Source organism: Macrobrachium nipponense, chromosome 15 (genome assembly GCF_015104395.2).
Source record: "Macrobrachium nipponense isolate FS-2020 chromosome 15, ASM1510439v2, whole genome shotgun sequence".
In the NCBI taxonomy this organism is placed as follows: Eukaryota; Metazoa; Arthropoda; class Malacostraca; order Decapoda; family Palaemonidae; genus Macrobrachium; species Macrobrachium nipponense.
In genome coordinates, this window is record NC_087208.1 from 54,245,186 (window position 1) to 54,267,392 (window position 22,207).

The 22,207-nt window shown below is 50.3% G+C and overlaps 1 protein-coding gene across 1 annotated transcript in view; it reads right to left on the reverse strand.

The window, feature by feature from the left end:
• LOC135194942 (uncharacterized) overlaps positions 1–21,725 on the reverse strand; it is a gene marked incomplete at its 5' end in the record, with an annotated part of 41,832 nt that extends 20,107 nt beyond the window's left edge. The window contains 1 exon segment of the mRNA XM_064221165.1: positions 21,116–21,725. Within this exon segment, the coding sequence (XP_064077235.1) occupies positions 21,116–21,725 (610 nt within the window).
• Between the last annotated feature and the right edge of the window lie 482 nt (positions 21,726–22,207).

Here is a 22,207-nt window from a genome sequence, read left to right on the forward strand (position 1 = left end):
TTTCCCTAGGAACATGAATCTCAGATATTTCCTTGCTGCCGGATGAATTGGCACATGGAAATACGGCATCCTGAAGGTCCAGGGACACCATCCAGTCCCCACTGGACGAAGAGCAGACAGAACAGAGGAAGACGTCTCCATCGAAAATTTCTTCTTCAAGACAAAGAAATTCAGGGCACTGACGTCTAGAACCGGTCCCCTCCATTCCCCCGATGCTTTCGGTACCAGGAATAGCCGATTGTAAAAATCCTGGAGACTGGAGATCTTGAACCAGTTCTACCGCTTCCTTGGAAATCATCTGTTCCACTGCTTGCAAAATAGCAAGCTTTCGGACCGGATCCGAGTATCTTGCAGTCAACTCCCTTGGAGTTGTCGTCAAGGGAGGATTTTCCCTGAAGGGGATCAAGTATCCTTTTTTCAGGATCGAGAGGGACCAAGAGTCCCACACCCTTCTGGGCTCAGACTTTTGCAAAGTGGAGTAGTCTGGCGCCTACTTTTGTCTGGGAGGACTCCCTGCTCATCTAGACTTCCCGAAGGACACCTTCTAGATGGTCTACTCCTTCTATCTGGTCTGCGACTCTAAGAGGGGTCCTAGAAGAGGAGGCACCTCGAAAGGGGCTGTACAAAAGAGGGTTCTCTCTTTTTTCTCGATAGGCACGGCCGGCCTAAACTTCTTGGCTGAGTGAGTGAGGAGATCCTGAGTTGCCTTCTCCGTAAGAGATTTAGAACAACCTCTTTAACAGTCTCTGTGGAAACAGATGAGGGGACAAAGGTGCAAAAAGAAGAGATGTTCTTTGTAAGGGTGATACGGCTCTTGCTAGAAACAAAAGAGCTAAAGGACTGATCTCTTCTTTAAGACTTCCCGTTCCGAAAAGCGAGGCAACTTCTACGGAACCGTCCATAACCGCTCTGTCCAAGCAAGCCAGGACGCTTGAAAGTTCCTCCATGGAGACAAAGTAAGTGTCCTGAGCTCTCTTAGCTAACACTCCCCAAAGCCCAGTCCATGAAGTTTGAAGACTTCCAGGGTCTTAAGAGGCCCTTTAGAAGGTGGTCCAGCTCACACATTGGCCCATGTTGCTTTAGGCAGAAAGCAAAGACTTCCTCCTGGAAGAGTTCACTAAAGAAGCGAAATCCGCGTCTGCGGATGAAGGGAGGCCTAACCCCATAGGTTCCTTGGTCTCGTACCACCTTCCTGGTTTACCTGTTAACTTGGAAGGAGGGCAGGAAAAAACTGTTTGCCCGCTCCCTTCTGGAAGTCAAAACCACTCTGAAAAGGTCTTTAAGGCCTTTTTCATACAAGAGCAGGGCGCATCTTGACGAAGGAAGACGACTTGTGAGCTTTTGTGCCTCGACAGTCAAAGATCCTGGTGAAGGAGGGTCAGCAGGATGAAGGGGAGTCTCCGAACTCCTTGAGCAGCAAAAGAGAGAGCCTCTTGTAGTCAGAAACTGCCTGACATCTACGGGCCTCCTCCTCCTCTTCCGATACCTGTTCCAACGGATCCACTGAAGGAGACCGTTTGGGAGTGATCGGGCTCTTCCCGGGAGAAGAACTTCCTTCCCGAGAAGGGGAGCGCTGAACGTTCGAACTTCTATACGAAGAATGAGGCTCCTGTCGGTCCGCGAACACTCTTGCGCCTACTAGACTCTTGTTGTCTAGGCCCTTGCGGTTCGCCAGACTCGCGGCGCTTGATAGGCTCCTGGGCAACCCTGATTCAGGGGGCTTGAAAGATCCCTGCGCCCTGATTCCTGACGCTTAACAGGCTCTTGGCGCCCTAACTCTTGACGCCTAACGTACTCCTGGCGTCCTGCCTCCTGGAGTCCTGACTCCTGGCGCCCTGACGTCATGGCATCCTGATTCCTGACCTTCTAGCTAGACTCCTGACATCCTGAATCCTGTTGGTTTGAGAGGCTCTTGACGCCCTTTCTTTCTTGCGTCTCGCTGCCTCTTTGCGCCTGCCTGGCTCCTGGTCCTGTAGTCCCAAAAGGATCCTGATAACCTAAATCGGTTAGTCTATCTTCCGGTTCCTTGAACCTAAAACGATCGAAGACTTCTGCTCGATTCGCGGCGTCTCAATAGGAGAGAGGCTACGTTCTTCCTGTCTACCAGGATTCAAAGCCTTACCCGTCATAGGCGCTTTGGAGAAGAAAGCCTATAGGGCGAAAGAACTCTCCTCTCAGGAGAACAAAACTCCTGTCGGAACGAGTCTCTCGACGAAGGGCGATAAACGCCTGGAGATTGTTGAGGGTTCTCTCCTATACGAAGAGGGGCGCTTAGCGGAACTCTTAACAGGGAGCGAAACATCTTTCCTCCTTGTCGAATCCTTAGCAAAGGAGCCTACTAAAGAGGCTAACTGCTCTGCAGATTTATCAAAAACTTCTTCGTAGGATCCTGGAAGAGAGGGCTCCTCTTGTCTCGTCTTCTTAGGCAACCGAGGGCCAATTCTCGGGAAACGCTCTGGGCTGGAATCAGCCGCGTCTCCTTTAGGAGCCTTCCAGGCTCTCTTCAAGGGCGCGAAAGAGAGGCCGACTTCATCCTCGTTTAGGAGAGGAAGAGTCTGAGGCCGAAAAACACTCCTTAGGACGCCTTTTCATGCGGCAATCCGAGGCAGCCTGGGACTTTACAACAGGATTCTGCCGAAGGGACGCCTGACCGTTGGGGATGTTCTGCATCCTCCCTGCGGCTTTCGACATTCCTCCTCCCCTGGTCCTGGGAGTTGGGAAGCGGTCTAGGCCTCCTAGCAATGAGGGAACCGGTCAGACGCCCCCTCCACTGCACTGGGGACACTGCACAAGTCACTATCACCACTCTTACTCATTGCATTTAGAGCTCGTAACTGAGCTTGAAGTTTCTTGATGGAAGCTTTTACATTTCCCGTCACTGAAGAAGAATCTTTGATTCAGAACAGGAGAAGCAGCTGAGGCTAAAAGGGAAAAAATCGTTAGTAGGAGAATTATTAACAACTTCTTGTTCTAGAGAACAAGATCTACTAGATGGACCTAGCTGAAGCCTTCCTTAACTACTATCTCTCTCAAGCTTCCTAACATATGAAGATAACTCCTTCCATTCAAGCTCTGTTAGGTTCTCGCACTCAACACAGGTATTATTAAAAGAACATTCATTCTCTCTGCAATTTAGCGCAATACTATGAGGATCTACTGCCGATTTCGGCAGCCTAAACCTTGCAACCTTCCCTACTACAAACTCTAAACATAGGTGAAGCCTTAGCGTCAGACATCGTGAAAGAGTAGTCAAAACCAAAGTTGAAAAACAGTCCACAATAAGCGTATGCCAAGCCAGAGAAAAAACAGAATACGTCACACCCAAAAAAAAACCAATCCAAATTCTCGGCAAACGAGTTGAAATCCAAGATGGAGGAACGAACAATAGGTGTTGTCCGTTCAACCGACAGAGAAATTATGGCTTAGAAAACGGGAATGGTTTCCAGGACCCCGCCACCCAGTGGCGGGAATGGTGGATCACCTGACCTTACCTGTCGCGTGTTGCCGCGAGTTTTGAAATTCTGTCGGGACGACCGAGGTCTATAGCTAAGTATATATCTGCTGGGTAAGTTTTCATGTACAAAACTCCTTCCTCTTCTTCGACGACGCCCTCTTGAAAGAAGCGTTTGGCTTGCAGGAATCCTGCCGAACGTCTTGATGCGTAGGACGCCTATCGTTCTGAAGAACGTCCTGGCAAGTGCTCTGCCGAGCATCATGACGTGTAGGATGCCGAGCGTCTTCAAAAGCGTCCTCACTAGCGTCCTGGCGAGCGTCCAGATGTGTAAGACATCGAGCGTCTTCCACAAAGCTTATCAATGTTTATGACGTCAAGCGTCTTCCAAAGCGTCCTGATGAGCGTCTCTTTGTGTAGGACGTCGAGCATCTGCCAAAGCTTCCTCACGTCTCCAATGCGTAGGACGTTTGAGCGTCTTCAAGAGACGTCCTCGCGAGTGTCTTACCGAGCGTATGGTGCATAGAACACCAAGGGTTCTGAATCGGCATCTCAGAGAGGATCTTGTCGAGCGCCCTGATGCATGAAAGGCCACCCGAGAGGCGTCCTGGAGAGCCGCACGTTGCTCCTGAAGTGTGAGAGCACTATAAGAAGACGTACGGCTATCGTCTTCAAGACGGCCTTAAAGACCTTCGTTACCTTCTAACAAAGACAGTGGCCGCCTGTGCAACATCTTGCGTCTTTGTAATGCAAATGAACATATCCAGAAACGCGCTCAAAAAAAAATGGAACGCCGAGCATTCCGAAAGGCATCCTCGCGAGGTGCTTGCTTGATCGTCCTGATTGCATTCTTCGAGCGTCTTGAAGAGCGTCCGGAAAAGGAGAGCGACGAACATCAAGGGAAGCGTCATAGTGAATGACGTGCGTCAACACGAGTAACCTGAGAGGCTTCCTGGCGAGGGGAGAGCCGCTCATGAAACGCGAGCGTCCTAAGCAGAAGTACGGTGATCGTCATCAGGACGAGTCTTAAGGACATTCGCCACTCTTGACAAAAACGACGGCCGCTGTGAGACATCTTGCGCCTTTGTCACGCTCATCGACACTGCAGAAGGGCATTTTTAAAAGATGCCTGTGTGTTCTTGGGTATGAGGAAAGCTTTGCCCCTTTCTCCTGTCGAAAACTAGGATAGTCTGTCCAAGCGTAGCTGCCGAACCAGAGTCATCTCTGTCCGCTGACAGAGCGTCCCTTAGGGACGAGTAAGAGGCGTCTTAGCGAGCTGTTTGACTATGCAGATCAGCTTGAACAATATCCCGTTTCATAGTAAAGCGAACGTCACGTAACGTATACGGAGCGCCATGAGGAGAGCAGGGAGGGGACCGTCTGGAGAGCAAGAAAACAATCCTTGCTACAAGAGTAAACAATGTTCCTTCCTCTCGATAGAGCGTTTGAGTGGTCTCGAAAGGCGTCTTCGTGAGGGTTCTGCCTTATGGCACATCTCTTGACAAAGACGACGCCTGCCCTGCGACATCTTGCGGTCTTTGTCACGCTTATCGATATTAAGTCATGCCGAAGGGACGCCAGATCAGTACCTCTGACGTCACCCTCCTGACGAGAGAGAGGACGTGAAAGCATCCTCTTCTCTAAAGCTTCTTTTTAGAGGGCGCGAGTCCTTCCGAGAACTCCAACCCTGCGGGGAGGACGCCTCGGAGGACGAGAAGCAATCTTTCATGATTCGTGCACGTGCACGATCTTTGGCAGCCTGACGAATGCGTCTTCAGGTCCTGCCCGAAGAAGGGACGCCAGATCGGTGGGGGTTCCTCGTAACCCTCCTTTCGGCTTTCAACATGCCCTCTCCCTGTGGTCCTGGGAGTCCGACAGAGGTTTAGACCTAGAGGCGTTTATAAGGCCGATCTGACGCCCCCTCCACAACACTAGGGGCACTAATTCAACATCACTACACTCGCAACACTGATTGGAGATCGAGTACTTTAGATTCTAATTACTGATGTAATCCAACCATAACAGAAAGGGCATTACCTCTCACAAACACTTCCTCTAGGCCCGTGGAGCCATACCACAAGGTTATTGGCAAAATGATATTGTTATGTTACAATAAAGTTTCATACATACTTACCTGGCAGATATATACATAGCCAAGACTCCGTCGGCCCCGACAGAAATTCAAATTTCGCGCCACTCGCTACAGGTAGGTCAGGTGATCTACCGGCCTGCCCTGGGTGGCAGGACTAGGAACCATCCCCGTTTTCTATTCATATTTTCTCTCTCTTCCACCTGTCTCCTGGCGGGGAGGCTGGGTGGGCCTTTAATTGTATATATCTGCCAGGTAAGTATGTATGAAAACTTATTGTAACATAACAATATCATTTTCATACAATCAACTTACCTGTCAGATATATACATAGCTGATGGCACCCTTCGGTGGAGGGTAAGAGACAGCTACTATATGGAATAGACAGGTAAACAACATATGTTGTAGGTATAAATAAAACCTTGGTTCCTACCTGATAGGTGGTAGACTTGGGTGGGGGTGTTTGCCCAGATAGTCTGCATCACCTCAAGAAACTTTAGCGAGATATGTGATCTATGGCCAAGAGTTCTTGTGGGTCTGCCGATGGGGTCTTACCCAACCCCCTTTATTTTTTTTCTCAGCAGAGCCTAAAGGACTTTGTCAATGGTGCTGATCCACTTATATGACAATACACCTATGAAGGAGCACACAACCAATCCCGACCACCTGATCCTAACCATGTGTTAGAAACTAAGGATTGTTACGAGTTATCCCCGAACTCGTCACAACAACCGTAACTCAAAACCACTACGCACACATACATAATTTTTCAAAAAAAAAAATTATACTCAACTAATTGGATATGACGAGAATTCTCTTATGAACAACATAGACAAGCCGCCCGTTAGCGAGCCTGAATCCTCCATTGTTCGAAGAGATTCTCGACCATATTCCAAACAGAAGAAACAGTATATACATTTTAAGGATTGGTGTCGGCTCCCGTACCCAGAATCGTATCTGCCGATACGATAGGACCTAGAGAAAGCACTTCTCATACGTCACAGCGCACGTCTTTCAAGTAATGAGATGCAAATACTAAGTTGCATCTCCAATATGTCCGTTATCTATTAATGTTTTAAGCGACATATTCTTATAAAACGAGAGAGACGTCGCAACCGCTCTTAACTTCATGAGCTTTACCCTCAGTAGTTGTAATTGTTCGTCAGGACAGAACCTTATGAGCGTCCGTAATGACGTTTTCTTACAAAGAACGCTAGAGCATTCTTTGACATCAGTCTTGTGGGGTCTTTTACCGCGCACCAAAGACCCTTGTCTAGAGCCTCCCAACTGACGCTTCCTCTGAAGATAGAACTTCAGAGCTCTAACAGGGCATAGAGACCTCTCTGCTTCTCTGCCTACGAGACTAGACATTCCTTTGACTTCGAATGACCTAGGCCAGGGATTCGTGGGTATTCCTCGTTTTTCGCTAAAAACAGAGTCTTAAACGAGCAAATCGCCGAGTTCTCCCTTGAATCCTACTTTATCCTGCAGAGCTTGTAACTCACTAATTCTTTTGCCGTCGCTAACGATAAAAGAAAATAGGCATTTTCTAGTTAGTCTCTAAATGATGCCCGATGCGGAGGCTCGAATCTATCCGAAGACAGATATTTGATGGACTACGTTCCAGTTCCAGTTCGGAGGTACTGGTTCCTTAGACTTTGAAGTCTCAAAAGATCTTATGAGATCGTGGAGATCTTTGTTATTTGCCAGATCTAAACCTCTGTTCCTGAATACAGCCGAGGAGCATTACTCTGTATCCCTTTATTGTGGATACGGCTAGATGAGATTTTACTCTCAGGAATAGCAAGAATCAGCAATTTCCGCTATAGAGGTAGAGGAGGAGGACAACTTCTTGGCTCTACACCACCTTCTAAAGAACCTCCCACTTCGACTGGTATTACTTTCGTAGTGGAGGTGGTCTGCGAGCTCTCGCGATCGCGCTTGCCACTTCGCGAGAAAAGCCTCTCGCTCTGACAAGTCTTTCGATAGTCCGAAAGGCACGTCAGAGCGAGAGCGGGGGGGGAGGTTTTGATGGTACCTCTTGACGTGTGGTTGTTTTGAGAAGATCCGTCCTTTCTGGTAGGGATCTTGGAAAGTCTACGATCCACTCTACCACCTCCGTGAACCATTCTGGGGCCGCCAAAAAGGGGGCTATTAAAGTCATCCTCGTCTCTTTTGACGCCACAAACTTTTTCAATACTAACCCAGGATTTTGAATGGGGAAAAGCGTAAACGTCCACTCGAGACCAGTTTAGCAGGAAGGCGTCTACCATAATTGCTTCTTGGGTCTTCCACGACCGAGCAAAACACTGGGAGCCTTTTTTTGAAATGTATGTTGCGAAGAGATCCACATGAGGAGTTCCCAACAGAGACCAGAGATCGAGACACACTTCCTCGTGCAGAGTCCATTCTGTATGAAGGACCTGGTTTCCTTCCTGCTGAGCCTGTCCGCCCTCCCTCACATTCCTTACTCCCTGTACGAACCTTGTCAGCAGGGAGATGTTCCTGTGAGAACGTCCAAAGTAATAGGTCCCTCGTGAGTTTCGTAAAGGAACGAGGAGTGTGTCCCTCCCTGTTTCCGAATGTAGGCAAGTGCGGTGGTGTTGTCCACGTTTACTTGCACTATCTTGTCTCTCACCAGAGGTTCTAGGCTCTTCAAAGCCAGGTGTAACGGCGAAGAGCTCTTTGCAATTTATGTGCCAGGACACCTGTGCTGGTTCCCAGGTGCCTGACACTTCCTCCGAGCCTAATGTCGCTCCCCAACCCGTCTCCGACGCGTCGGAGAACACACTAGGTCTGGGTTCTGTGATCTTAGAGAGATCCCTTTGTTCTCTTCCAGAGGTAGCAACCACCACTGTAGGTGTGCCTTTACCTCCACTGGAATGGGAAAAACGTCCGACAGTTGTCCGTTTTTTCCAGCTCCAAGACTTCTTGAGGAAGAATTGAAGTGGACGGATATGAAGTCTTCCGAGAGGGAAGAATTGTTCCAGCGAGGAAAGCGTCCCCAGAAGGCTCACCATTCCCTCGCTGACGTTTGCTGCTTCTCTAAGAAGAGAGAGATTATCCTCAAACCTTTTGCGGTTCTCTCTTGCGAAGGAAAAACTCGAAAACCCCGAGAATCCATCCGAATCCCCAGATAGACTAGGTCTTGTCTGGGGGTCAGCTGAGACTTCTCGAGGTTCACAAGCAATCCCACGCCTTGGTCAAATCCAGAGTTAACTTTAGGTCCTCCAAACACTGTCTCTCCGATCTGGCCCTGATGAGCCAGTCGTCTAGGTACATCGAGACATTCACTCCTTTGAGATGAAGAAATCTCGCCACATTCCTCATCAGGCTTGTGAAGACCTGAGGAGCTGTGGACAGGCCGAAACACAAGGCTCTGAACTGAAAGATCCTTCCCCCCGTCATGAAACGGAGGTACTTCTTCGACGAAGGGTGGATCGGGACGTGAAAGTAGGCGTCTTGGAGATCTAGAGACACCATCCAATCTCCTTGTCATAATGACGCTAGGACTGAAGCAGAAGTCTCCATGGAGAACTTCTCCTTCTGAACAAATTTGTTCAGAGCGCTGACGTCTAGTACTGGCTCCAGCCTCCGAGGCTTTCGCCACTAGAAAAAAGGCGATTGTAAAACCCCGGGGAGTTTTGATCCAGTACTAGTTCTACTGCACTCTTGTCCCACATTTGTTCCACCATCGATCGAAGAGTATCCCTCAGCACAGGATCCTTGTACTTGGCTGATAGTTCCCTTGGTATTGACGTTATGGGGCGGAGTATTCAGGAAAGGGATACGATATCCCTTCCTTATGATATTTAGTGAAGACGCGTCTGCGTCTATCAGTGTCCAGGCCTCCACGCAATCCCAGGAGCCTGGCACCTACTGGTGCTGGAGGAGAAATGTTTCATTTTCCCTTTTTAAAGGGACGAAAGGCGGACCTACCTCTTCTCTCTGGAGCCTTCCTTCTTGCGGGAGGTCTGGAGATCGGACCACCTCGAAAGGGCTGCATAGAAGTGCTAGGTTCTTTCTTGTCCGAAACTAAAGCAGGTTTCTTCTTCCTAGCTGACTGCGTCAGAAGATCCTGTGTCGCCTTCTCAGTTAAAGAGTGAGCTACGTCCTTCACTAACTTAGAAGGGAACAAATAGTCCGACAGAGGTGCATATAGTAGAGCTGCCCTCTGAGCATGCGAGACTGCCTTTGTTAAGAAGGCGCCATAACACTGTCCTTTTCTTCAAAAGACCTGCTCCAAATAATGAAGAGACTTCCAAAGATCCATCCTGTACTGCTTTGTCGATGCAAGACAAAATGCATAACAGGGCTTCAGGTTTCGATTCCCTGCGAATCGTGAGCTTTCTTGGACATCACCCCAAGGGACCAATCTAAGAAGTTGAAGACTTCCAATACATGGAAAGTCCCTTGAGGAGATGATCCAGTTCTGAAATACTCCATGTAATGCGAGCAGAATTAAGACTTGGACGCCTTGAAGCGTCAACTAACGTCGAAAAGTCTGCCTCTGTAGTAGAAGGGAGAGCGATACCCATATCCTCCCCCGTCTTGTACCATATGCCTCTTTTCCCAGCTAATCTTGCTGGAGGCATGCAAAATACTGTCCTGACTAAGTCTTTCTTCGACTTCATCCAGGAGTCTAAGGCGTGTAAAGCCCGCTTCATCGAGATGGTGGGCTTCATCTTCAGAAAAAGACGAAGGCTTCTTCGCCTTCGCACTCGAAAAGAGCAGCGCGGAGAAGGGAGGAGCAGCCGGAGTCAACTCGTCTCCGTATTCCTCCAGAAGCAGGGTAGTCAACACCTTTATATTGGACAAGCCCCTCTCTTCCATGATCGTCATCATCCGAGTTTTGCTCCAACTCGTGATAATTCTGAGTTCTGTTCTCCTTTCAGAACTTTCCTCTTCTGGGAGGAGACAAACTCCTGATCGGAGAGGGGCTAAGGGAATGAAAGTCTTTCCTTTTTCCCGTTTTGATCGACCTGGAAGGCGTCACAACCTGCGGCTTCTCTTGCGCTTTAGAAGACGTCTTGTATGACGCTTCCCGCTCTCCGAGCGTCATGTATGACGTCTCTTGTTGACGTTTGATGACGCTTCGCGTCTGGAAGACGTTTCGCTCTCTAAGGGCTTCCTACTCGGCGTCACAATCTTGGACGGAGCGTCACGTCTAAGATCCGCTTGAAATGACGCTTCACTTCTAAAGACGTCTTTCGATCTTCTTGTCTTACTACACTCTCGTCAGCCCCCGTTCTTCGAGCAGTGTTGCGAGAGGACGAGACTTCTTAATTGGAAGCGTCACGTCCTCCGACGAGGCGCTAAAACTCCCACAAGAGATGACAGTTGTTCCTGAACGCCATAATTATCTTTCTTGAGGCTTCTCCTACGTCTAGTGCATGACGCCTCTCGTCATCACTCGGGGAAGAAGCATGATGTGGTACTTCCTCATAAGCGTCAGGTGACGCTGACGCCACCTTCGCCTTCTTAATAGCAGACGGGGCGTCATCCGAGAAGCGCTCTGGGCTTGAATCAATGTCTTGCTTCATATGACGCTTCAGCGGTCTCGATAATTTCGACTCCTTCCACCCTCGTTTAGGTGAGGGAGAGGGAGAGGACGAGAAACACTCGCGAAGGACGCTTTTTCTATAGCGCCCTTGAGCTGGCTGCCATGAAGCAGAGCTAGCTGAAGGGACGTCTGACCGTTGGGGATTCCCCACGACCTCCTTAAGGCTTTCGACTTTCCTTCTCCTCTGGGCATGTGAGCTTGGAAGAGGTCTAGGCCTGGGAGCGCCGCGAGGGACGATCAAACGCCCCCTCCACAACACTGATAGGACTCACTTCACTAAAATGTTCACTATCACTAGCCTTACCTTTCGAGTCAGCCATCTTGGTTTTCATGTCTCGAATAGTCGCTTTCAGATTGGCGATTCCGATGCCGAATCCGAAAAGACACTCTGAGAATGAGATTTATAGGGAGAATCTACAGTAGTAGGGTAGTTAATTATCCGTGAAAGGCTCAATAGGCCTTGAATTCCCACACCTTTCAGTCGTCTAACTCTATCCCTCTCTAACTTCTTCAAATAAGAAGTCAAAGTCTTCCATTCTTCTGCATTCAAACCCTCGCATTCCTTACAAGTGTTAAAAGCAGAACACTGAACCCCCCTACATTTACGGCATACAGTGTGAGGATCAACCGAAGCTTTCGGTATCCTCACCCTGCAGCCTACATTCACACACATTCTCACACTCACATTAGAATCAGACATACTGAGAAAATTCCAAAGAGTTATTCCAAAAACCAAAAACAGTCCACAGTAGCGAATGCCAAAACACGACCAAATACGTCACCAAAAAGCCGAAAAACGTTGATCAAATGTTGAAAAAAGAATCCAAGTCAGGAGGTAATAACAACAATGTTGATACCACCGGCGACAGAGAAATATGATAGAAAACGGGGATGGTTCCTAGTCCTGCCACCCAGGGCAGGCCGGTAGATCACCTGACCTACCTGTAGCGAGTGGCGCGAAATTTGAATTTCTGTCGGGGACGACGGAGTCTTAGCTATGTATATATCTGACAGGTAAGTTGATTGTATGAAAATAAAGTTTACAGGAGGTTAGTAGGTTCATTACCCTGACTTCTGTTTACTGATCTTGGAGAAAGACCTCCTGATTCTATTACGCTCTAATTTGCGTACATACGAATCATACACATACATCTTCCTTCGGAATCAGTCAAATATCACACTAATTACATTGATGTTTCAACAAGAATTATGTACACATCGTGCATATTAAGTGAGAATCTATCGAAAGTTTCGTTATTCTCACCTAACCCCTTACAGACAACAAAGTCTGAAACTAGCCTAACTAGATTCAGACGTCTTATGTCAAGAAATTCAAAATTAAATCAATTTATGATAGCGTATGCCTAGCCGCAAATCCAAGTTAATAAACCAAAAAGAAAACAACCAAGATACTTAAGCGGCAATGAAGTTCCAAAATCCTAGGCGGAGGTAATGAAAACGGGTGTTTACATTACCGGCGACAGAAAAAAATCTGAATAGAAGATGGGAATGGTTCCTGATATCCGCCTCCCAGCGGCGGGAATGGGTACTAACCACCTGGCCGCCCACTGCGTGTGCCGGGAGTTTTGAAATTCTGTCGGACTTCGGAGAATACAGCTATATATATATCTGTCAGGTAAGTTTCATGAACAAAATTGAGTATTTTGCATTTTTGGTGTCATATTTCATCTGCCATATGAGCGTTGTAGGCGTTGTAACCCTGGAACATGTGTCGTAACCCTGGAAATAATGTCTGATGAATATAATTGACAAGCGTCGTAACCTCGGAACGTCGTAAGCCGAGACCGTCGTAACCAGGGGACCGCCTGTATACACCTTCACAACCCACTTGAGAACTGTGACCACACAGAAAACTGAGACATCTTGACTCAAATGCAGTCAAAGAACAAGTGACAGGTTACTGACATGCAACTGACTAAAGTGACAGCCTCCAGTTAGTGCCAGGAATGTTCCTATATATATAAAAAAAAAACAAGTTTTATTCTTGTAAGAGCAATCTGATCTCTCTCGGAACTACAAACTTGAGGGTGTCCTCCTCCCAACACCACCAACTGAATCTCTTCCACAGTTCCAGCTCACAAAGGGTCATAACTTCATCTACCAATGAGCCATTTACACAGAAAGTAATTTGCACAAGAAAACAAAGAAGTTTGTCAAACGAACGTCAAATCTATGGCACTTCATCAACAACAATGAAAAAAAAACATTGACAGTAAATGGCTCACAATATTTAAAAACTGAGAATAATGAGCAAAAAATGACAATTTGTCCAAAATTGCATTTTTCCTAACTATACAAACCTGAGGTCCTTTTACAATAAGAAGGTTACTAGTGGCAGCTGGATAGGTCGTAAGCTTTCGAACAAGGGGTTCGGTAGTTAACTGCTTGTCCGACAGGCGCGCACGCGCGACTGGGAGGTAAACAATCACTTTTGCTTTTGGCCCAAGCAAAAAACTGCAGAGTGAGGGTGGCATGAGGTGGGTACTATGTGTAAAAGGACCTCAGGTTTGTATAGTTTGGAAAAATGCAATTTTGGACAAATTGTCATTTGTTCCGACACGGCATACAAACCTTATGCTTTTACAATAGGAAGACTCACTTCTTGGTGGGAGGAATCTGAGTCTTTTGTGAACAGACTGGTGTTCGCCCAACCTTGGAATGCCTCCCGGGTCGTAAGAGCGAGGGAGGGATCCAAGCCTCTGTCCGATTGATCGGGGTGTGCACCGCAGGATCAATGGTCAGACCTCTGGACCAAGTACTAAGAGAGAGGCAAGCGTGTCTCTTCGTACCAGCAATGTAAGAACTTGTTCCTGTACAGGAGCAAATATAAAGTCATGGGTTTGTCTCTTGTTGGCATCCACTTCCCCCCCCTTGTAGGAGGAAGTGGTGGATATTTGCTTCTATCCCTAGTGAAAGGGATAGAATGGGGCTCTGTCATATAGCTCACCTGCATCTCGTCCTCATACAGTGTAGTGACGACCGTGACCCTCTGCCCACAGGTAGAGGAGGAGAAAAAGATGGGAAGAGAAGCCAGTCACTCACTCATTCACACATCCATCCGCACAGTCACACCAGGGCTCGATGCTGTTCAGCCTGCGAGGGTCTGGGTTAGCTACACAACTTGTTGAGCAGCCACCACGGGTCCCAAGGAAAAGGTATCCAAGGACCTGTGGGCAATATCCCGAAGGTAGTAGGAGGTGAAGGTAGTCTGGTTAGACCAGACCCCTGCCTTCAGGACCTGCGCCACGGAGAAGTTCTTACGAAACGCCAACGAGGGGCCAATACTTCTGACTTCGTGAGCTCTCGGACGGGACGTACGGATGTCGTCACTACCATCAGCCTCATACGCCCTCCTGATGACCTCACGCAGCCAGAACGAAAGAGTGTTCTTGGATACTTCTTTCTTGGTTACCCCGGTGCTAACGAAGAGCTCGACACTCGGGGCCTGAGGTGCCGAGTTCTCTTCAGATAGCGCCGTAGCGCCCTCACAGGACAAAGCAGCATCTCATCCGCATCATTATCGGTGAAGTCCATTAAGGAGGGAATCGTGAAAGACTCGAACCTGTCGTCAGACACCGAAGGTTTCTGAGTCTTTGCAACGAAGTTCGGGACGAAATCGAGCGTCACAGATCCCCATCCCCTGGAGTGTCGTACATCGAAGGAAAGACCATGAAGTACCCCTACTCTCTTCGCCGATGCCAGGGCCAGCAAGAAGAAGGGTCTTGAGGGTCGATCCCTGTCTGACGACTCTCGGAGTGGCTCGAAGGGTCTTCGAGTCAAACTCCTAAGGACGAGAGTCACATTCCCCTTACTCAGGGTGGGGCCTGAGTTCCCTGGGTGGGCAAGACCATTCAAGCTCCTCATGAGCAAGGAGGTCTCGAACGAGTTCAAGATGTCCAATCCCCTCAGTTTCAGACTAGTGCCCAGGGCGGTCTCTATATCCTTTGACTGTGGGGACTGAGAGGAGCTTTCTCCTCGCGAAAGAAAAACGAGGAAATCCGCTACCTGCTGAGAGTGGGCTCTGAGAGGAGATATACCCCGTCTACGACAAACCAACCACATAAAGAACGGCCCACTTTCCCCCTGGTACACAGCTGCAGAGGACTGACGGACGTTTCCAGCCATCTCTGTTGCTGCGCTACAAAGAAAAGCCTCTCATTCGCAAGAGATGGTGGATAACAGCCAGCCGTGAAGACGAAGGGACTGGACTGTTTGGTGGTACGGCCCGCTCTACGTGGCTGGACGAGAAGGTTGTGCCAAGGGGGGAATCTCTCTCGGTTTCTCTCCTGCTAGAAGAGCCAGCAGGTCCGATACCAGATGGCCTGGGGCCATTTGGAGCCACCAGGATCATCCTGATATTCGGGTGACCAGTGCTCGACTGATCACCTTGCAATCAGGGCTGAACGGGAAAAGGCGTAAGCGAAGAGGTTGTCCCACGGTGTTTGAAGAGCGTCCTCTGCAGCTGCCCATGGGTCCGGCAAGCTGAAAAGAACAAAACCTGAAGTTTCCTGTTGTGCCGGGTTGGCGAACAGATCCACGACTGGTCACCCCCACAGTCGAAGAGCCTTTCCCGCCACTCCTGGTGTAGAGACCATTCGGTCCCTATCACCTGATCCCGACGGCTGAGCTTGTCTGCTACTACATTCCTCTTCCCTGGAATGTAGCGTGCTGACAAGCTCTATTGAGTGAGCCTCGGCCCACTCTGCCACCTGCCGAGTCACTGGTACGACGGGAGAGCACTAGGGGCCAAGGCCCACCCCCCTGTTTTGTTGACGTAAGCCACCACCGTGGTGGTTTGTCGCACATCAACACCACTGAGTGTCCCATTCAGTCGGTCCTGAAACTCTTGGAGCGCGAGAAAACGCTGCCTTGAGTTCCAGTACATTGATGTGAAGGTGCTTGTGCGTGCTCGTCCCACACTCCTGAAGTCAGCAACTCCTCCATGTGTGGCGCCCCACCCCTCGGTTGATGCGTCTGAGAACAGCTGCATCTCCGGGGGGGGAATGCTAGAGGCACTAAACCCTTTAAGAGGTTCCTGTCGTCGAGGTTCCCCTGTCGTCCAGTCCACCAGGCTAGGTCCTGCTTCCTCCGGTGTCAGCGCACTGGAAAGCTCGGGGGATCCGTTGCCTGTGACCCAACTCTCCTTTAGTCTCCACTGAAGAGACCGCAGGTGAATACGCCCGTGAGGGACTAGCTTCTCGAGTGACGACAGGTGTCCGATACGACTTGCCATCGCTGAGCTGCCTGTTCCTGCCGCCGACAGGAACTGGCCGGCTGCCTCCCTGAATCTGCTGATCCGCGAGTCTGCGGGGAGGGGAAGACCTCCTCGCCCCTACCGTGTCGATCAGCATACCCAGGTACTTCATCCTCTGCTTGGGCTCGAGAACGGACTTTCTCGAAGTTCACAACGATCCCCCAGATCGCGAACAGAACTCGAGTAGGCCCGATCCCTGTCCTGCGCAACTGCGAGCGGGAGCTCGCCAGGACTAGCCAATCGTCGAGATACCTCATCAGACGTATCCCGTGCGAATGGGCCCAAGCAGACACCAGAGTGAACACTCGCGTGAACACCTGTGGGGCGGTTGAGAGACCGAGCAAAGTGGCCCTGAATTGGTACAAGTCCGTCCCTCGAGGATGAAGCGGAGGTACTTTCTGGAAGACTGATGAATGGGTATTTGGAAATACGCATCCTTCAAGTCCACTGAAAGCATGAAATAGTCTCCCTGATGGAGTCAGCACAGAGCGTGCCGTCTCCATCGTGAACCGGGTCTGGCGAACGAACCGGTTCAGGGAGAGAGTCTATCACCGGGCGCCAGCCCCCGGTAGACTTTTTCCACCAGGAAAGTCGACTGTAGAAGCCCGGTGCTGATCTGTGACGATCTCTACAGCTCGTTTGCTCAGCATGGTCTTTTGATCTGTCTCAATGCTACGTCCTTCGAAGATCCTGGAACGTACGACTGCTGTTGGGACGGGTTGGAGGTGAGGGGTGGCCGAGATTTCAAAGGGTAATAAATATCCTCCTTAAGGACATCTACTATCCAGTCTCGGCGCCGTAGCGCTGCCAAGTTGCCCAATGGCTGGCCCAGGCACCCCCCCCACTTCCGGCAGCAGGTGAGGGGGAACGCCGTCCCTACGTTTCCCACCCCCTTTCTTCGACTTCTTCCCAGAGCTCCTCGCGAGAAGGAGGGCTGGTTTACGGCCCCCCTTTGCAGAAGACGAGAAGACATCTTTCCACGGGGCTTCGACGCGACTAGTCTTAGCCACCGTGGAAGCGCTAGCCGAAGCTCTTTGGCTTGGCCGCAGTTCGAGGCTGCCCAGAAGCCTTCGAAACTGCCTGGTGTAACCAGACGGTCACTGTCATCAGTGCGCCGTCTGTCCCACCGCAGCGTCCCCACCCTCTCTCCTGGGAAGAGAGATGAGGACTCCGTAACGTCCATTACGAAGCCCCAATGCTGCTTCACGCCCCCAAGCCGCCCTGGATACTCGAGTAAGGACAGCGTCCCTACGTCGGAGAACCAGGTTTGGCCCACAGGTTTTACCGTCTGGTGGGCTAGGAAGGAGATGGCCTCTTCCCCCAGGCTGGCAAAGCCTCCTGAAGGCCGAGTCTTCTTCGGGAGAAATTCCCCCGGAGTTGGCTGCGACCTTAGACACCGTGAGGGACCACAGATCTATCCAGGAGACGGCCTGGAAAGCTGCCATGGCAGTGGATTCCAGACCAAGTGCCTCTTGCTGCGAGAACCATAGGTTCTCGGACAGGAGCTGCTGCAGAGACACCCCGGCGTTAGGCCTGGCTAACTCCGGGTTCACCTGTTTGGGGCGGCATCGGGTCTTCAGACGGCACGCAAGAAAACGCCACTGTCGCAGTAGATGAGAGCGGAAGCAGCTTGCTCGACCTGCTGGACTTGAGAGAGCTGTCTAGCCCGAGACAAAGAGCTCAACCTGGTCCAGCACCGAGTCGGCAAGCTCCGATCGCGGCAATCCCACCGTCGGTCTGGGTTCCTCTTCGGGCCCCAGAACGACTCGAGCCGGGACGTGGGCTCGGAAGGTGGGAGTGGCGATCCTTCCCCGAGGTCGTTGTGCTGACGGATCAGCGCAATTACCTCGGCAAAGTTCCTCTGGATCTCCGGAGTGACTGCATCCTGAGGAGTAGGACCATCCAGTCCCTCGAACAGGAGCAACTCCCGAGACCCTCCCCCCTCGAGGGGGGGAACAGCGACAGACCCCTTTCGGTCTCCTCCAGCCACTTGCACATATGTCCTGGCCGGTCCAAGAACCGTGCCTGGCACGTAGGGCGTCGTGGTGGGATCATGAGGGGCGCACCCCTCACGATCACTCCTCAATACCTCGCTCCTCCCGGTGTAACCCGAGGAGGTTGAAGGTACGGGAGAGGCAGACCTGAACGCTCCACTCCTCGCTCGCTGGCAGAACCAGCAGGCTTGGAGGGCTGCAGGCGATCGTCAACCCGCGGTGGCGATCGAGCTGCAGGCCTCGTCGAACCGTCTCGCTGCGGAGAACGGCTGGACTGAGCACAGCGGCCCCGATCTCGAGTGTCAGAAGAGCTGGTGCTGGTTGCCGTACCCGATCGCTCTCTGTGAGAGCGACGGTCAGGCGACCTACAGGCTCCACTGTCACGGTGAGACCGGTGCTTGTCCTCACGGCACGTCACGTCGCTGGACCAGCGAACGGGGGGACCTCTTCCCAGCCTCAGCCCGTGGCCGGTCGTGGACCGTCACGTCAGCCCGGGTAGCCAGCTGGTCGCCGCGAGAGTGATAGCTGGTCTGGTGAGAGTCGCGTGAGCGGCTGTCACCAGTCTTCCGCTCCGTGCCGTGAACCTGACGCTGAGCGGGCTCAGAGGTCTGGTTCCTGGCTGCACGGTCGCTGGTAGGCGACCGTACACTCGGTACCTCCCGCGAACGAGAGGCCGAGACGGACCCTGATGCAGTGGCAGAACCACTGACAGCAGGCGAGGAGGTGCCAGTGTTAGCCGACACTCCTCTGGTCCCCGTAGTCTTTTTCCTTGCGGAAGAAGAGACGGGCCCTGCTCCCGAAGGAGCAGGATGACCAGCGGAAGAACCCCCGTCTCACCGGAGCGAGACGGGCCCTTAGAAGTTCCCGAAGGAGACTTCTTAGGGGGGGAGGAGGCGACCTTCTTCTTCTTAGGCTGTGAAGCCTTAGAAGATGAAGGGGGAGAGGCGGCAGAGACGACGACGACGACGACGACGACGAAGAAGACGACGAAGACGACGACGACACCTTCCTCCTCTTCCTCTTCTTCTTCGTCAGCTTCCTCAGGACCGATGTCAAGTCAGCCATCCAGGGCGGAGCCGGGGCTGCTGTTGCCGAAGCAACAGGGCCCGGACGCACCTGTCCAGACAGACCGACATCGGGAGCAGCGGCGCCACGAACAGGAACGACATCAGCAGGTGCAGGCATCACAGGAACAGCAGGAACGGAGACGGCAGGAACGGGTACAGGAACGGCAGCGGTGGTCGGCAACATCACATCACTCATCAGCGGCTGGGTAGGTACGGCAGGAGGTACAGGCAGGCCAGGAGGACGGACCAGCGACACCGACATCCTAGGCACCAGCGGGAGGTCCAGGGGCGAGCTCTTCGGGCACACGAAGTCCGGTCGAGGCAGCACGGCAAACCCAGGCGGCGGCGGCATCACACTCCCCCGTGGTACGGCGATCGGCCCCTGCACCGATGAAGTTAGTGTTACAGACACCGCGTGCGGGGAATACACCTGATGAGGGGGTGAAGCATAGCCAGGGGTCGACAAGGTCGTGGTAGTGGTGGTCACCGTGGCATGCGTGACCGCAACAGAGCCAGCTAGATGGTAGAGCAGCCCCTGGACACTCGGCACGCCCTGCAAACCCAACGATGCCCACACCTGTCCAAGGTCATCCTTCGCAGCAACAGCACCTAAGGAAGCAAAGGTCGGGTGATTAGCAGGGGCCTCTACCCGTCCGCGCGGTGTAGACGAACGGATAGAGGACCCAGAGTACAACTCAACGTCAGGGTACCTAGCGCCCTCCTCCACACTCGACAGGTCGGGTGAGGAGAAGGACCTGGAAACCCCCCCCCCCCCCCCCCCGCAGGGGAAGGCGCCAAACGTGGGAGCTGAGCAGGGGGCAGGAAAGAAGACGAAGTGTCCGTAACCAAAGGAGTCGCGTGAGAGCTCTCCGACGACTCCTTTGTCAGCCTTCGTTTCTTCCTACCCTCGTACAAGCCCCACTGCGCCTCCGACCAAGACACACAAACATCACAGGGCTCGGCGCGGGTACACTCACGCCCCCGACACCGAGCACACAGAATATGAGGATCGATTTCTGGGAATGAGCGGAATTTTCCGCATTTACGCCCTTCGGTTCCCGGGCACAATCGCCGGATGGTAGCGGGGCGTGGAGAATCCATAATCGATCAGAAATTCACTTGAATAATGAATAATAATAAAGAAATGATTGTACTTACAATGATTCTTCACAGAAAGAGAAAACACAACCATACAAACGAAAGAAAGCAAACGACGAGAAGCGGGCAGAGAGCGTAGAACACACACGTCCACTCGCTGTGAGGCCGAAAGCAAAAGTGATTGTTTACCTCCCAGTCGCGCGTCGAACAAGCAGTTAACTACCGAACCCCTTGTTCGAAAGCTTACGACCTATCCAGCTGCCGCTAGTAACTTTCCTATTGTAAAAGGACCGAAGGTTTGTATGCCGTGTCGGAACAAATCAATCTCTTGGACATTGATGAATGACTCGTTAATTGCAAAAGGGAACTGATACTCTCTATAAAACAAAGCAACCTAGCTACCTGTAATTGCTGTTAACAGTTTTTTGCATTACTGTAAATAATTTCATTCTGGTGGCTTAAACACCATCATAAGAGGAGACAAGAGATTTGTATTGGATTTAAAAACATAAGAGAGATGTATGTACTCATTTCCATAACAATTTCCAGTATATAATTGATGCATGTGAAATACTCACCAAGTATACTGCGGCCTGAGTTACAATCCAGACCTTGTTCCTTATATCTCTTCACCTGATTTTTGAGACTTGTGATCCGATTTGGATCCACTTGCTTATAAAGTATCTCACAAGATGTTGCAAGTTTTGTTAAATATTCATCAAAGTTCTCTGCAGAAAACTTGTATCTTGGATGGAACACCTTATTCCTGATTTCCTTGATATCGTTCAGTGAATCAAACACAACTTGGTCTATTCTGTAACTCAGCTGTTCATTGGCGATGATGTTCAGTAACAATGACAAATCCAGACTTTTCAGAACTCTGCACTTCTCGTTTTGGTCCCTCAAGTTTTGAACCGTGACTTGACTCAATATGTCTCTGTTTTCATTAAGATTGTGTAAAGGAGGAGATCGCTTCTGCGTCTGTGATGATCCTTGGTTGTCCCTTTTCCTTGAGCTATTCAGTCTTAATAAAAAGTCACAGAAAGAAAGGTGGTTATCATTTGCTTGTAATTTGTCCATATAACCACAGTTTCTGAATTCTTTAATTAGTATCAGATAAGCTGCATCAGCACATTCATTACGAAGGAGCTGGTATAGGGGCAACAGGAATTTAAGGCCAATGTCACCCTGAAAAAATAAAACTATATTGAAAAAATCCACAGACAAATATTTTTATTAGTAAAATCATGTTAATTCTCAACTTATAACAGTATGATCTAAGCAAATATTAATACAGTGGAATACATATACTTAAAGTAGCAATAAACATGCAGATGTACATGGAGAGAGAGAGAGAGAGAGAGAGAGAGAGAGAGAGAGAGAGAGAGAGAGAGAGAGAGAGAGAGAGTGTACAGTTGTGGTAGACATCATATTTACTTTGCACATTACACTCATATCAACCTGTCTTGGGTGCTTTTTTTCTGTACATATTTACAATTTAATTATTCATTCTTGTACTGAAATACAATTTTGATGACAGATTTTTATGTGATTCTGATAAATATGGCATTCATTTTCATTGAAAATGCTTGATTCATCCACTACATCTTATGATATTGGAGGCACCTCAGTGGCAGCCAGGAAGTTTTGAGTTGGGGCATGGAATAAAA